Below are 16,689 nucleotides of genomic sequence, written 5' to 3'. Positions count from 1 at the left end.
TAGCTGAGAAGAGCTTTTAGCGTCCATTCACCACCACTGTCAACAATCCTGATTCTCTCTGTTTTGCAGCACAGAGCATTTCACACCAAACCAAACCCACTCTCTACCTGACTGTGTACATCTTGACCATTTAAATTATAAAGACACGGGTTGGTGGCATCCTCCTTAAACCCACTGTACTCAGTGTTCCCCTTATGTAAGTGGGGCTTTGAGTCCCCTGTGGGTCGAGAAGGATATTGACGTCCTGTAATAAGACCTCCTGAATTTTGAATGGAACGTTTTCTCTGGGCGGCTTTGATTATCACATTTGAGCCTCTGGCACATAAACGCTTCCTATGTCCCCAGCTTCCTGCTGCTTTATAGACTTCAGGTGTCACTGGTGAACAAGGTAGAGTTCTATTAACCAGCTTTTCACACCTCAGCCTTGCTTTATGCTGCTAATGACTCCCTATCTTCTGATGGGACATAACTTCTCCCAGGATTGAGAGCAATCTCTCTGTAAAATGTACCGTTAGCTCAGGTGGTCTGAATTTAGTCAATGGTATAGATTCAGGTCTAACATAAGATAAGGGAATATGTAATATTTAATGTTGCTCTAAAGTTAATGACATTGTGCTTTCTGAGAAAGAAAAGTCTCACAGGTGTGAATTTGAGAATATTAGGTGATGTATTTATTTATTTATTTTTAATTGAGACACAATTTTTAGTTTTAAACAAATTTCACATTGTGTAAATTTAATAATAAATGGACCAATAGAAATGCTCCAAATTACTTGGTATAAAATCTTTGTATATTTACTTCCATTGAAATTTTAAATGTATTTTTTCCCCTCTTCCTGTAAATTTTAGTTTTAGAGATGTGTTATTGTATTATTTATTTTTAAATGGCAAATATATTTATGTATACCTACAAAATACATTTGTAGAAATAGCTACATTTATTTGCATTGATTTCCCTGGCTTTGTTGGCGTTTGCTTTATAGCTGCCATTAGCTTCAGGACCTTTTCTACATGATCAGATTGGAGCTTGCATTTGTAGTATTTGTAATTTTGATGTTCGTTTTTGTTTCATTGTGTCTCCAGCTCCAAGCCCCACCACAGCCGTCCACTACATGGCCACAAAGTGTGTGGACAACATGAAAGGTCACCACGAGGGGAAGAAGTGGTTTATGCCCTGGGGTCCGAACCATTGTGAAAAAATCAGAGACTTTGAGGAGGCCATGATAAAGAGGATTGAGGCCAATAACATTGTTTTCGCTGTTCACATTCCCATGTCCAACCAAGAGATGAGCTCCTGGTTCCAGTTCATACTGGTTGTCCTGCAGTTTGACATCGCCTTCAAAATGCACAACCAGATCGGTGAGTGTATTCAGCTTTGTCTGTGTCCAGGGCTGTAAACGGAAGGTTGCCAGGTCGATCCACAGAGCCAGCAGGGCGTGACGGAAGTGCCCTTGAGCAAGGCACCTTACACCCAACTGCCCCCTGGGTGCTGTGGGTAGGGCTAACCGCCCCCTAGTGTGTGTTTACTAATATGTGTATTTCACTGTACGGATTGGGTTAAATGCGGAGGACAAATTCCTCTGTGTGCAAGCACAGTGACCAATAATGTGATTCTGATTCTCCCAGTGATAGGGCCATCACCAGTCAGGGGCACCATCAGCAGACACAACTCTAATATTCTCTTTTTAAAAACTCCTAAGATTTAAAACTATACTGATGTATAAAGTCATCTTTTTTATCTCTAAGATGAATGAATGTGCATTTCTTTATCTGAGGTTAACAATGATTATTACCTTTGAAATGGACAACAGAACATGTCTGATCCTCTGTCTTGAAGGATTATTGAAGAAATGCCTGAGTACCCAGAGGAATGTTTCTTTTCCCTTGGCCAAACAGATTGTGTTTCTCTCACACTGAGAGAGGACTAACAATGATGGATCTGCCTTTTCGGCTTGAGGGCACTCAGCAAGGGTCTAGACACAACGCCTCAGTTTTTTTTTGGCGGGTGTATCTCCAAAGCAGAGACTCACAACCGGATCATGTCAATAGGGACTCCATTTGTTCGGTCTGGTTGAATTGCTTTGTTTCTTTGCTTTGCTTACTATTGGTGTATAAGGAATGCTGAAGATGTTCGGGCAGGATGCTGTAAAATGGTATTGCAGTGGCTCAGGCCCAGAGATCTCTAGCCACTTTGCAGTAGATCAGATTGTATTCTGTCTCATTGAGCTCCAGGAATTTTGGTTAGGGGCAAGAAATGTTAGATGAGCCAGTGCCAGCAAACTTCAGGCTCTGTAGAATATTTAAAAACACAGACAGCCCTAGATATTAGACACAAACCAAATGTTTGTCTGTAATCACAGGTCCCAAACTAAACCAGCAGCAGGGTTTGATGTGTCCATGGTGATGTATCTGGCTCAGACTGAAAAGCCAAGTTTAGATCACACTAAGCTTAAAGTTAGTCAGCTAACCAAGAAACCCTAGCTCCTGACTGACCTCTGTCCAGGTCCTCGGCTCAGAGCTGCAGTCTGAAAGGACGGGTAACAGACACGACACGACACTGCACTAATGAAGAGTCATTGTGGGCTGGAACACTTTGGGTCAGTGAGTGGTGTCAGGAGCTCAAGCTCTGAGAAAGGCAGGAGTGGAAAATGTTGTTTGCGACGTTGTCGTTAAAGCTTTATGCTAAAGTTTGACCACCTCTGGATAAAAGAGGTTTTGGTGATTTTCTAAGTAGGAAATAATTGAACAAATCTTCTACAGAGAACAGTTTCAACAAGTTGTCTATGCAGCCTATGTTTTAGGGGTGTAGTGATACAGACTGCTCTGGATTCACCATTTACTTTTCTCACAAAGTTGAAATCAAGAAAAGCTATTAAAATGGCGATGATAAACAATACACATCCATGTAATTTTATTTTTTATAAATTTAAGTTCATAATTTTTTTTACTTTTCAGAAACAGCAGTAACACACAACAAATGCAAGGCTGCTGGGTATCATACAATCTCTATAAAGCAATATACAGTGTAATTTCTTTCTCTACTCCTCCTAGTTTGCCAATGTGCCAGGATCCATTATGATTTACACAAAGCAAGAGATAAAACACAGTATAAATCAAATCAGTGCTAATGACACAGATTTGGAATTCCATTATCATTTTCAAACAAAACATTTCAGCAGTTATAAACAAATGAATATACTAGCTTCTCTACCATATCTAAAATATCCTGATTTCTCTTTGAATCTGGATAATAAAACAATGCAAAATTAATAACACATTTAAATTAAATTGTAGACAAATTTATTAAAACACTAGGAACATAAGTTTAAATTGTGCTTGTTGTAACAGATCTACCACATCCGAAATAAACAAGTGCTGTCATCCTCCTTCAGAGTTTGTGTCATGTTTCCTTTTGTTTCAAAGACAGTGGCTAACAGTGGCTAGACAGTGGGTGGTGGTGGAGTGCTCACTCCAGGTTGGAAGTGAGATCCTGCCTCAAGTGGAGGAGTTTAAATACCTCGGGGTCTTGTTCACGAGTGAGGGAAAGATGGAGCGTGAGATTGACAGGCGGATCGGTGCAGCGTCAGCAGTAATTCGGGCTCTGTACCGGTTCGTTGTGGTGAAGAGAGAGCTGAGCAGAAAAGCAAAGCTCTCGATTTACCGTTCAATCTACGTCCCAACCCTCACCTATGGTCACGAGCTTTGGGTAGTGACCGAAAGAAAGAGATTGCGGGTACAAGCGGCTGAAATGAGTTTTCTCTGCAGGGTGTCTGGACTCTCCCTTAGAGACAGGGTTAGGAGCTCGGACATCCGGGAGAGACTTGGAGTGGAGCCGCTGCTCCTCCACGTTGAGAGGAGCCAGTTAAGGTGGTTCGGGCATCTGGTCCGGATGCCTCCTGGACGCCTTCCTGGTGAAGTGTTCCGAGCATGTCCAACGCGGAGGAGGCCCTGGGGCAGACCAAGAACACGCTGGAGAGACTACATGTCTCGACTGGCCTGGGAACGCCTCGGTATACCCCCGGAAGAGCTGGAGACGGTGGCTGGGGAGAGGGAGGTCTGGGTTTCTTTGCTCCGACTGCTTCCTCCCGGACCCGGATAAGCGGCAGATAATGGAGGGATGGATGGACAGTGGCTAACATGCGGGAATGATGGACTAAACGCTGAAATTCATTGTTATCGACAACCAAAAAAACAAATGGCCTCATCCTTTGAGATTAAAAAACCATGCATCTTGAATGGGGAAAGCAATGTTAAAAAAGCACTCAGTAAAGACATTTTGGCCTTTGAGGCCTTCCTTCCTCTCTGGCATTGGGTCTGAGCTTTTCATTACGATTGAAATCTGGCATTTAAACAGTGCAACTGAATTAAAGGACAGTAATAAACACAATGCACGTGTTCTTGTTATATTTTGCATTGCATTGCATCATGTCACAATGCGTTGTTATAGCCCTGGTATTTAAAGTCACTGGAATTATTTGAATCTTAATAAAATGAAGAAAAAGAAAAAAACTCCTCTCATTTGACATTTTGATACAGGGGTGCACAAACATTTGCACATGGCTTTGTTACCAGAGATATTCAGCTCAAGCTTTACAAGCTCTGAGTAGTTGGCTGTAGTTAGGAATGTGTACGAGTTTGCTTGCGATTGGATGCTGCGTCATTCTTTTCCCTGAAGTCCCTCTCCTCCAGACGCGTGTGTGTGTGAGAGAGAGAATCAGTCATTGGGGATGAAGACCTCTGATCTTCTGCCAGAATCCTCCGCCTGTGTTGACACCCTTCCTCCTGTATTTGGGTTAATTGGGCTCCAGGTTGACAAGAAATAAAAGATTAATTTGATTTTCACATTTGCCGGAGCTGAGAGCAGACTGCAGAGCTGGGATGTTTGTCTACATCTTGTTATCAAACCTTTGTTGGAACGGGCTGCTTTTTTTTGTTTAGAAAATAGACCTGGTTTTGGTTGTATTAAGTTTTTCGAGATGGATTGAATCCAGTTCTGGAGTTGCCAATCCAGTTATGTGCAAAATGCAAAAATATTTTATGTGAAAGCCAGCTTTTGTTGGTTTTCTGATCAGAAGCGTGTAAACGTCCGCTATAGAGAATGCACATTCATAGTGCACAAATTCAGTTTTTCTGCTGAATGGAGAAGACATTTTAAAATAAAATGTGAACAGTTTGAAAAATGTGTTTCATTTCTTGTCCAATATGTTAAATTCGGTCATGCCTTTTGATCACAACATTTGAACATTTGCGTACAACTTGTGGTTCTCATTTAGTTAATTAAGTCTATCGTATTGGCTCTCCTGCTTTAAAACATTTCCCTCTCTGTACCTGGTCGTGCTGTGGCAGTGAGCAGCTCTGTTGCCGTGTCTGATCTTGTCTTCTCTTGTCTGATTTTGACTTTTGGGTTAAATTACAGAGTACAAGATCTAAGCGTGACAAAGTCTTTCCAAACTCCAAATCCTGTTCTGTTTTGGAGTGTTGATGTGCTCGGCTGATTTTTCATTTCTGGAAAAAAAGCTCATCTCTAAAATGGTGGCTTTAAAGGTGAAGGGAAAATGCTTTTTACTTCCACGTGTGGCACAGACTTGATTTATGTTGAGTCATTGTTTGCTGATTTTTCTGTTTGTCTGATTATAATCAAAAGGCTGATATTTTAGTGTAATATGCTGGTAGTATTGATGTAAAAACAAAGAGAAACTAGGCTAGCCATTAGCCATATAGCCATTGTCACAGAGGTGTTTCTGGCATTTCAAAATGTCTCCCAAAACCTCCCCATTACAATATTTTAGGCAAAACACACACACACACGCACACATGTAATGAGAAAAATCCAGCAGTTCTCCTCTCTCTGAGATATAATATGTGTGTTAATGTTGTAGAGTTCTGAGCCATCCTGTTGAGCTTGTAAACTAACAAATGCTGAGTCGTGGCTCTGGCCAACGTGCATGGTGTCGTGCCAAACACAGCCCCAGAAACACACACAAACAGAGCGTGTCTCTGTCTTATTTCCTATTATTCAGCCAGGGTTCCTGCTGAAGAACCTACTGTTCTTTGGTTCCATCTGGGAACAAATTTTCTGGTTCGTGAACCAGTTTATGTCGGTGGAAACGTGCTAAATGGCTCCAAATTCACAGTTCACAAAATGGAATGCGAAAATTGCAGCCATATGGTTCTGATGCTGATAATGCATAATGCTAAGATGATATTTAAAAATTCTGTTTATACTTTTTGGTTTATTGCCAGATTTTGTTAACAGTTCTCTCCAATTATTATTGATTTCCAATTCCATCTTTTACCATCCAGTCTCACTCACCACACACACACACACACACACAGAAAAGACCTAGAGACACATGCTTCTTTTCAGACAGATGCTGATACAACACCACTGAACTGAGGAGAATGTAAACTGCCCGGATCTTTCACTTTGTCGTATGATATGATGAATGTGTATTAATTCCTAATATGAAATTTAACTTTCTGAGAGTTTTATTTTAAATACCCAAACTTTAGCTCGTCTCAGAGACATCTCCAGAGAAGCCAGATGGAATTTCAGATAACAGAGAGCAGGCTCGTAAACCTCTCCAAGGACCCCAGGACCTTTTTTATGACCCCAGGACCCCCAGGGTCAAGAAAAGAATCTTTGCAAAATGCAAAGAGACACACAGACCCCACTTTATTCCATGTCCTCTTACACCTTTTTAAAGATTGTTAACATCTTAAAGACTCAAACATCCCAAAGATCTTACATGGAAAACAAGCTGTATATGGGCACAACTGTTTGAAATAAATTCCATTGTAGCGTAGTAACAGTATTTGAGTTGGTTATGTTTAATGGTGATTATCACTTATAATCATAATTATTATTACTGAATTGAATGACAAAAATATTAATAATACCAATACTCAATACCAATACCAATACCAATATTCAAATAATGGAAACACTATTAAAAGGAATGATAATAGGTTGATAAACATATCACAATCATCGAAATCTCATGGAATCAACGCAGGTGAAACCAGTTCGAATTTAATACTTGGCTAGGCTATATGACTTGGGAATAATGTGTTGCTAAATGATTTAATTAGTGTGTAAATTTATCAAGAGACTTAGTTTGACATCAGCTCTGAAGATGAATAATTTGCTTACTTTTTTCCGTTATGATCACTGAGCGGATGGGTCCAGCAGATTTTCGCTCTGTTCTTCCGGTGTTTGACTTGTCACGGCTGAAATTGGGCTGGTTAGTGGGGGAAAGTCCCTCCAGGATGAGTCAGCCACTTTCGGCGTCCTTTAGACGGCGTGACGTCAGTCGGGGATTCCCTTCACAGAGAACTGCTGGCCTGGCTGGTTTTACCGGAGTGGTAGTCTCCTCCAGAAGGAAGGCGTCAGAATAAATGTTCGCGGTTTTCATCCAATCTTCAGAAGCTACTTTACGAATTAATTAGCTAATACTTATTCTACGATTTTCACTCGATTTTAGCGGTGGCCCTTATTCTGGCCAAAATAAGTTTCACCTGCTTTGATCAGTTGTAAAATTAAACTTGGATTGGGCTACAAACAACAAACACAAATGAGAAAAGAAAAGATTACTGACAATTAATCGACCGTTTAGTCTTTTAGTTTCTGTATTGCAATGCTAACTGACACAAGGCGTCCCCTGATAGTTCGCATGAAGATCTGTTTCCTTTAAGAGTCTTTTGTAAGAGTCGGCTTGTGAGCGTAGGGAGAAGACAAAGAGCGTAAGGGAGAGCGTAAGAAAAGTACGGAGCCGTACGAGAAGAAATCAAGAAGAGTATGCGAAAAGGTATGCCAAGAGAGACAAGAGAGAGCCTATAAGGGAACGCGACTACCTTTTTTTATAGGTGGCGCGGTCACGCCCATTTGGGAGGTCTCCGTCCTCCGATTGGTTCCTGGGTTTGGGGAGTACACGTGACCGTCTCTAGTTTCAGGGAAGAGAGAGATCACACATTTTTTGGCGAATACATAACCTCAATGAAAAAAAAAAATACTTCATACATACTTGAATATAGCATAAAGAGTATACTGGAGTATTTTTTATCAAATATATATATATATATATATATATATATATATATATGTGTATGTATGTATGTATGTATGTATGTATGTATATTACCAACTATTCTAGATGTTAGACATTAATTCATCTTTCTAAATTGAGACAGGAATCTTTCCTCGTTATTAAAACAGTAATTCACATCACTCGATTAGTTAGAAGACAGTTACCTGAGAATAACAGAGGATAACATTAATAACACATTGCATAATACATGTTTAGTAACAACGAGGCATATGCGTCCGATATGATGTGTTTAGAGGGAAAGAGGGCGAAAAATGATTTCGCAAATGTCCAGTTGGGAGCACTGTTGGTCCATGCTGTTTGTCTGGTTTGAACTAGGGTTGCGAGAGGTTGCCATCGGGCAGTCCTGAGTCATCTGTTGATTTTTGCGATAAGATAAGGGGCGCCATCCCGACGCTGATGATAATAAACGCTGGGGTTCTTTAATCCTGGTCTCCAAGGCTCTGATTGATCTTTTAGGCTTAATGGGGTCATAAAATTGGGGTTTCCACTTTACTGTCCAGAAGAAGAAGGGGGAGTAGTCATCTGGTGTGTAAGTTTGAAGATGACCCCTCACTGTCATCCTGGGGGTCACTGGAAAGTGTTCTGCTTAGCCTTTGCTATCAGATATAGGTGTGTGCGTGAGTTTGTGTGTGTGTGTGTGGGGGGGGGTGCATAGTCTTTCAGTACACACACACACTCTGTGGAATGCAGGTCCTGTCCACTTCTTTTTATCGCCAGAGTGGAGAGTCAGAGTCTTAATTTTTATATTGCAAAAGTATGATTCAAAATCTTGGAGATTCATTCAAAGGAGATGGTCTTCAAGCCTTTTGTCTTGTCATGGGTCATAAATTGTATGTGACGTCACTACCAAGGTACAGGAAGCAGCCAATTAGGAGCAAGAGAGGCTCTAATCTTATCCAATCGGTAGTAAAGGCGGGTCTTCTAAACTCTGGTTAAAAACCCGTGGAGCTAAACGACACACGCTTCTTCTTCTTCCCTTCTTCTCTGCTCGACTCTTCACTTCAAGGCTCCAGACACTTGGGGCGTTTCCTCTTTTTTTACTAAAGAGTAAAATGACCTGGATTTTTGAAATGACTCTGCAGGCATCAGACTCATGGCTTTCTTAAACAGTCTTGGGCCCTTAAAGCATGGTCCAGATAGAAACCATAGTTTAAGAAAAGCTATAGTTTAACCCTAGCAAAATTTCAACACTACACCCAGAGCATGAAGGAAACCTTAGACCTCTGACCCTCAAAAGGACGACAACGCCTCCGGACCAGCAACGACGAAGACGGCTGCACGCACCCTCAGAAAAGACCTGCATGGGCGTGTCTCTCTCTCTCACAAGGCGGCAGATCAGCGATGACGGAGAATCCCCACCGAGACATTCAAAACGCCACCAGCCGACTGAAATGTCGCTGTGTCTGAAAGTCTCGAGAGAAAAGGAACGCCCGCGGCTGCAAACTACACGGTCCGCGTCTGCAATTCTCCAAGAAGCCACGCCGGAAAACACAGCGCGTCAGCGACATGATCCCAACTATCTCCAGCCCTCCACGGATACGTAAGGTCACATGGTCTCATTCCGTTCACGGCTCAGGGTTGGTACTGAAATACTTGCTGGGATAAACTATAGCATTTCTAGAATTTAGGGTAATTCATAGAGAAGTTCCCTCATATATTAATATCGCTGTAATCCATTTCATTATATTAATGAAATAATAATTAATTGTCGTTGACTCCACTATGTAGTGCTAATGCCACCGTAACGTGTGCATAACTATTTCCGCTACAAGTTCATCAACAGATGCCCTTACTAACCAGCACATTGGGCAGAGAGGAAGCCATCCTACCCAGTTGTTTTCTTTAGGTGCCCCAGTCTGAGATTACAGAGACATCATCTATTTTGTTATCCAGCAGTCCCCTGGTAATAGGTTTTCAATGATTGAGCCAGTTTTTTGACTGCATTACTAACTTTGGTGTCTTGAATGGGACATTTTAATGAATTCTACCAAAATGCCTAAAATAGCCCCATAATTATTGATGAAAATGTTTTGCCACCCCGTTATGTTTTGTGGTTTGGATAATTCTAAAACTTGGAGCAAGTTGCAGTCCTCCAGAGCAAGTCCTGCTGAGGATGCCCCCAAAATTCAAATGCTCAAATGCCTCCAGTATTTGCCACCCCCAAACACACACACACACACACACACACACACAGTCTGGTGCTCCTCCAGCAATAGCACAGTGCTGCTGAACGGGCTTAGTCTCCGCGGTGACGGCTGCTGGGTTCAGGGGAATGTTTATCTGCATTAAGCTGACATTCACAGAGAGAGAGCGAGAGGCTGGAAAGGGAGAGAGACAGAGAGTAAGAAACTGAGGTGAGAGAGACGGGCTACTGTGTGGGAGAATTGGCTGGGAGGTGAGAAAAGTCAGACAGGCAGGGAAAGTTTCAGACAGAGAGACAGACAAAAAAGAGGTAGGGAAAGAGAAATGGATAGAGGGTAAGGGAGAGAGTGTGGGGCAGTTACTGAAGATGTTTGTGGGGTATGTAGGGAAGAGGAAACAGAGTAAGGGAGTAAAAGGATTGTGTAGATAGCATCCCTTCGTTCTGAGACTGTCTCTCGCTCTTGCTCGCCCATTTTTCCTCTTCACTCCAGGGTGAGCTGTAGTATTAGTGCCTGAGCTCTGAGCTCTTCTGCTTGTTTCATAACAGAACAAGAGCCTCTTCAGAAGGAGAAGGAGCACAGAGAACCTGCAATGTGATCTAAACCCAACTCCTGGGTGTCAGAGCTTCAGTTTTTTTCTCAGCATCTTCTCTGCATCTCCACAGTCTGTACCATACTCTCAGAACTCTGGTAGCCGCCATTCCTCTGTTAAAGTGGCACTAGGTAGTATTTTTACCTTCTGTTTCTACTAACCCGGGCTCAGCACTGCAGAAACTGCACTATGCAACTTTTGTTATTGTTGAACTGCGAAGAAGTTTGTCTCAAAGCATTTAATTGTCCTAGCTCTCTTAAGGTGAGTTGGAGGGTCCTCCGTCTCCTCAATATTCAGTATGAGAATTGGGCGATTAATGTTCTCCTCCAAGTGTGTTGAGCTCCAGTGATGTTCAGTTTGAAAAGGAGTGATGAAACTTCACTTTTCCAGAAGAAAATTATGGCATCACCGTTTTAGTTTGGTAATATGGTGATTAGGGAGATGTAGCCAGTGGGTGGTGTTGAGGAGATGGTTAGATGGATGGAATATCTTGTGTGTGTAATATAAAGTCTATGTTGTGAGGTGTTGGTTGATGAAGTGACCTCCAGATGAATTCATTTGCTCATACACAGAGAACGCAGTTGAAGAGTGATAACCCGCTGAACTTGATCCATCCTGAATGAGTTCTTTCACTGGTTCCTCTGTGGCCTTTTCTCTGAAGGCCTCAGCTGTACATCAGTCATCAGCGTTTGATTTTATTACTGAAATGTTAAAGAAACAGCTCCAGTGGCTTTCATCGGAACCTCCATTTTTACAGTTGGAACGTTAGCTTCTGTTACTCTCCTTGAGGTCAGGTTCTGACATTAGGGATTGGTTAGAGTGGTGATTTAATCCTCCAAAGTAGTAGTAGTACTGCTCCAGAGCCCAGTACTGTGGTGCGGCTCATATTTGGCAACAGCCATAGCATCTGAACATCAGTAAATAATCTATTGCTATGCAGTGCTTGAATGGTAGACCTCTTAAAAAGAAAATAAACTTGGGTGGCTGCTGGAGATGGTGTTGCTTGGGTCAATGGGGGCACTGTCCCTGTGGATCGCAGTGCTTGTGTGCAGTCACATCTCCTCTCTCTACATAATAGCTGATGTGTAGTGAGTATAATTATGTATAGGCTATACAGTTCTTGTAATATCTGTCTCTGATTAAAGAGTAGTGACTAACACCAGGCTGTTCTTGCTGTTTTTGTGGGTAGACGACGGAGCAATAGTCACTATAGATGTTGGGCTGGCGTACAGAGACAACAGTCTGAGTGAGTGGACGGAGATGACGCACTCTGTGGAACAGCGAAAACTCAGCTGCAACCTCTCCACCACCAAGGTAACTACATTAGTCCCAAACTAAGGGTCTAAGCACACATTCTCTCATACTTTCTCACACACACCATACTACTACACTGTGTACTTTTTTTTTGCCCTCTCTTTTCTATTCATACTAGGGATTAGATTAAAATATTTTAAGGACATGATTCTCTGAAATCTCTCAGCTCACTAGAATTTAATTCTGTAATTAATGCTACACACAAAACGCACATGTGGCTAAAGGAAAGACTTACACAGTGGATTAATAGACATGTTATACCCAGTACACCAAGCACTTTTTATATTTGGTGTGGTGCGAAACGTCTTATGGATCTGGTTTGTTGCTCTCTGGCCCTCAGGTGGCACTTCATTAAACTCAGACATGAAACTGTAGTGGAAATCACTGCGTAGCCTCAGAAACACTTCCCACAACCACTGTCTGCATGGATTACAACAGCAAACTTCATAGTATAGTGTGTGCAGAATTATTAGGCATGTTGTATTTGAGAGGATTCTTTTTATTATTGAACAACAACTTTGTTCTCAATCAACCCAAAAGACTCATAAATATCAAAGCTTAATATTTTTGGAAGTTGGAGTGGGTTTTTTTTTAGATTTGGCTATCTTAGGAGGATATCTGTTTGTGCAGGTAACTATTACTGTGCAGAATTATTAGGCAACTTTAATAAAAACAAAATTTATACCCATCTCACTTGTTTATTTTCACCAGGTAAACCAACATAACAACACAAAATTTAGAAATAAACATTTCTGACATTCAAAAACAAATCTGTGACCAATATAGCCACCTTTCTTTACGATGACACTCAAAAGCCTTCCATCCATAGATTCTGTCAGTTGCTTGATCTGTTTACGATCAACATTGCGTGTAGCAGTCACCACAGCCTCCCAGACACTGTTCAGAGAGGTGTACTGTTTTCCCTCCCTGTAGATCTCACATTTTATGAGGGACCACAGGTACTCTATGGGGTTCAGATCAGGTAAACAAGGGGGCCATGTCATTATTTTTTCTTCTTTTAGACCTTTACTGGCCAGCCATGCTGTAGAGTATTTGGATGCATGTGATGGAGCATTGTCCTACATGAATATCATGTTTTTCTTGAATGATACCGATTCTTCCTGTACCACTGCTTGAAGAAGGTGTCTTTCAGAAACTGGCAGTAGGTCTGGGAGTTGCGCTTCACTCCATCCTCAACCCAAAAATGTCCCATAAATCCGTCTTTGATGATACCAGCCCATACCAGTACCCCACCTCCACCTTGCTGGAAATATGGCAAAACTGGTGGCAAATGGCATCTTGGCAGCTTCATGCTTGATTTTCCTCAATTCATGGGCAGTTATTTTGCGCCTTTTTTTTTCAACCCGCTTCTTGCGACCCTGTTGGCTATTTGCCATGAAACGTTTGATTGTTTGGTGATCACGCTTCAAAAGTTTGGCAATTTCAAGACTGCTGCATCCCTCTGCAAGACATCTCACAATTTTTCTTTACTTTTCAGAGTCCGTCAAATCTCTCTTCTGACCCATTTTGCCAAAGGAAAGGAAAGGAAGTTGCCTAATAATTAAGCACACCTTATATAGGGTGTTGATGTCATTAGACCACGCCCCTTCTCATTGCAGCGATGCACATCATCTGATTTACTTAATTGGTAATTGGCTTTCAAGCCTATACAGCTTGGAGTAGGACGACATGTAAAAAAAGGATGATGTGATTAAAATACTCATTTGCCTAATAATTCTGCAAACACTGTATAAGGAAGGTGATAAACTAGCCTAGACCCATTTGAAAACATTTGCCGCATTACAAAATGAGAAATGGAGAACCTGAGCTGTTGTAACAGCTGATATCTTGTATCAAGCCAGAATGTTTCATATTCACAGCTACAGCATTTGGTCTTCTCAGTTCCCAAACTTTTAACAGAATGCATTGCAGGCATCATTAATAAATATGAGAAATATATATATATATATATAAATGAAAGGTTTTCAGTCTTTGTAATATTTTAAATTAAATATAGGATTTAAATTATTTGCATATTTTTAAACTATTCTGCACAGTTTCCCAACATTTTTGGTGTGTATTTATTTTTTTAAGTCCACTGAGAATGAGGGCAGATATTACGAATGTGACGTCTTGCCCTTCATGGAGATTGGCTGCGTGTTCCACAAGTATTACCTTCTCAACATCCGCATGCCTGTGATTGAGCGCAAGAAAGTGAACGTGGGAATTGGAGAAATCAAGGATATTCACCTGGTGGTGAGTACAGCATCTGTTCTGTCCATTTCATGGTGGGCATGCTGACATACACTTTCTATTTATCCAAAAAACACAAAAATTAAATATTTACTTTTGTGTCTAATTCCAATGCTTGGTAAGGTCAAGTTGACCAGACTGTGGACATGTGAGCTTATTCCCCTTTAACCTGTTACTCTTAACTCTCAGCACATATATGTGCTTTTGTAAGCATTAACTGGATGAGTAAGATTATCCCACTCTCCAGCTGAATATTCGTTGGACTCTCCCTGATGTAGCATCTTAAATTAAGTCTGTTTTCCTTCCTCTTTTCCAGGGCATCCATCAGAACGGTGGCTTCACAAAGGTTTGGTTTTCCATGAAGACCTTCCTCACCCCCTGCATCCTCATCATCATGATCTGGTATTGGAGGAGGATCACCATGATGTCCAGACCTCCAGTTCTGCTGGAAAAGTATGGGTTTTCTTCAGGGATATCTCACTAGACATGCACCATACAGCACTTCAGCATGTGTTTTATTATAGTTCTTCAAATGCAGTTTGTTCCTTTTTCTATTGTCAGTTTTCCTGGATCTTTGTGGAGAAAAACAATAGTGAAGCAGTGCTCTGCTTTTTATTTGGAGACCTTGTTCTGACAGGAATGATATACGCTGTAGCTTTGGCCTATCTGCCTAACACAGTATTCTCCTCCAAGCGTGTTGAGCTGCTGTATTTCTGTCTGAAGTGGTTAAGGGGCAGCCATGCTCTCATTATCTGTAACCGCTTATCCAGTTCAGGGTCGCGGTGGGTCCAGAGCCTACCTGGAATCATTGGGTGCAAGGCGGGAATATACCCCGGAGGGGGCGCCAGTCCTTCACAGGGCAACGCTCACTCACTCACACTCAGACACTTTTGAGTCACCAATCCACCTACCAACGTGTGTTTTTGGACTGTGGGAGGAAACCGGAGCACCCGGAGGAAACCCACGCGGACACAGGGAGAACACACCAATTCCTCACAGACAGTCACCCGGAGCGGGACTCGAACCCACAACGTCTGCGACAGTGACTGCGACACTACCTGCTGCGCCACCGTGCCACCCTGCAGCCGTGTTCTAACAGTTCTGACAGGAATGATATATGCTGTAGCTTTGGCCTATCTGCCTAACACAGTATTCTCCTCCAAGCGTGTTAAGCTGCTGTATTTCTGTCTGAAATGGTTAAGGGGCAGCCATGTTCTAACAGTTAAACTGGGACTGGGGACTGAAGGTCTCCAGTTCGACCCCTGCACCAAAAAAAGTGGTCTGTAGAAATAGAGGAACAGCACTTTTTCTCCTTTGTTGCTGTGATGTCTGGCCACTGGTCCAAGTGTGTGTGGGTGAACATTCTTTAAGTGGATTAAACATGGAATCTAAATATTTGTTGTACTGATGTGCAATTATATTAAAAGCACATTTCACATTTACTTCATGGACCTGAATGCTCTTAGGATCTACTGGGTTTAATACTTATCTGAAGTGAAGCTTCTGAATGTCTTTGTAAGGAGAGGACCAGCATCAGGACCATTTTAAAAAGACAAAAAAAAAAACAAAAAACAAATATATAATTCATTCATTATCTGTAACCGCTTATCCAATTCAGGGTCGCGGTGGGTCCAGAGCCTACCTAGAATCATTGGCCGCAAGGCGGGAATACACCCTGGAGTGGGTGCCAGTCCTTCACAGCAATACCCACGCACTCATACATTCACTCACACACACACACCTACGGACACTTTTGAGTCGCCAATCCACCTACCAACGTGTGTTTTTGGACTGTGGGAGGAAACCCACGCCGACACGGGGAGAACACACCAACTCCTCACAGACAGTCACCCGGAGCGGGAATCGAACCCACAACCTCCAGGTCCCTGGAGCTATGTGACTGCGACACTACCTGCTGTGCCACCGTGCCGCCCTATATATATATATATATCCTATATAGAAACTGTCCCTTTCTGCTCTCGTTCTTCCTCTCTCTGCTTCAACAGCATCACTTCCACAGCATCCAAACTCAATTCCTCAGTTCCCTGGTGGCTGGAAGCTCTCAGCCAGTTTTAGAGAATGCTGTTCTCAGGGAAAGCGATTATTTTTTCATGCCGTAAAAGCTTTGCCGAAATTACTTGCTTGCTGTTCCTCAGGGGGTTGGAGATGGAAATCACGACACTTTTTACATCTCCAGGAGAAGCTCGAGCAGGAGTAGTGTCAGCCCCCTGCTGGTTAACTTTATTGTGGGAAAGGTGCCAAAAGATTGCCTCGCTTCAGT

At 42.1% G+C, this 16,689-nt stretch overlaps 1 protein-coding gene across 4 annotated transcripts in view; it reads left to right on the top strand.

Moving 5' to 3' along the window:
- The window catches only part of LOC136677770 (protein wntless homolog), a 32,579-nt gene that overhangs the window by 2,453 nt on the left and 13,437 nt on the right, over positions 1-16,689 (top strand). For 2 of the 4 annotated variants that reach the window (XM_066655395.1, XM_066655398.1), the window contains exons 2-5: positions 1,084-1,359; positions 12,031-12,155; positions 14,250-14,411; positions 14,725-14,861. In XM_066655395.1, the coding sequence (XP_066511492.1) occupies positions 1,084-1,359; positions 12,031-12,155; positions 14,250-14,411; positions 14,725-14,861 (700 nt within the window). Of the gene's footprint in view, positions 1-1,083; positions 1,360-9,101; positions 9,649-11,907; positions 11,930-12,030; positions 12,156-14,249; positions 14,412-14,724; positions 14,862-16,689 lie in introns of those variants that run through there. The other 2 variants (XM_066655396.1, XM_066655397.1) reach the window with 2 other exon arrangements.

The sequence above is a fragment of the Hoplias malabaricus genome, chromosome Y, assembly GCF_029633855.1.
Source record: "Hoplias malabaricus isolate fHopMal1 chromosome Y, fHopMal1.hap1, whole genome shotgun sequence".
Taxonomy (NCBI): Eukaryota; Metazoa; Chordata; class Actinopteri; order Characiformes; family Erythrinidae; genus Hoplias; species Hoplias malabaricus.
The sequence above is the reverse complement of the archived record's forward strand: the minus strand, read 5'-3'. Positions and strand labels throughout refer to the sequence as shown.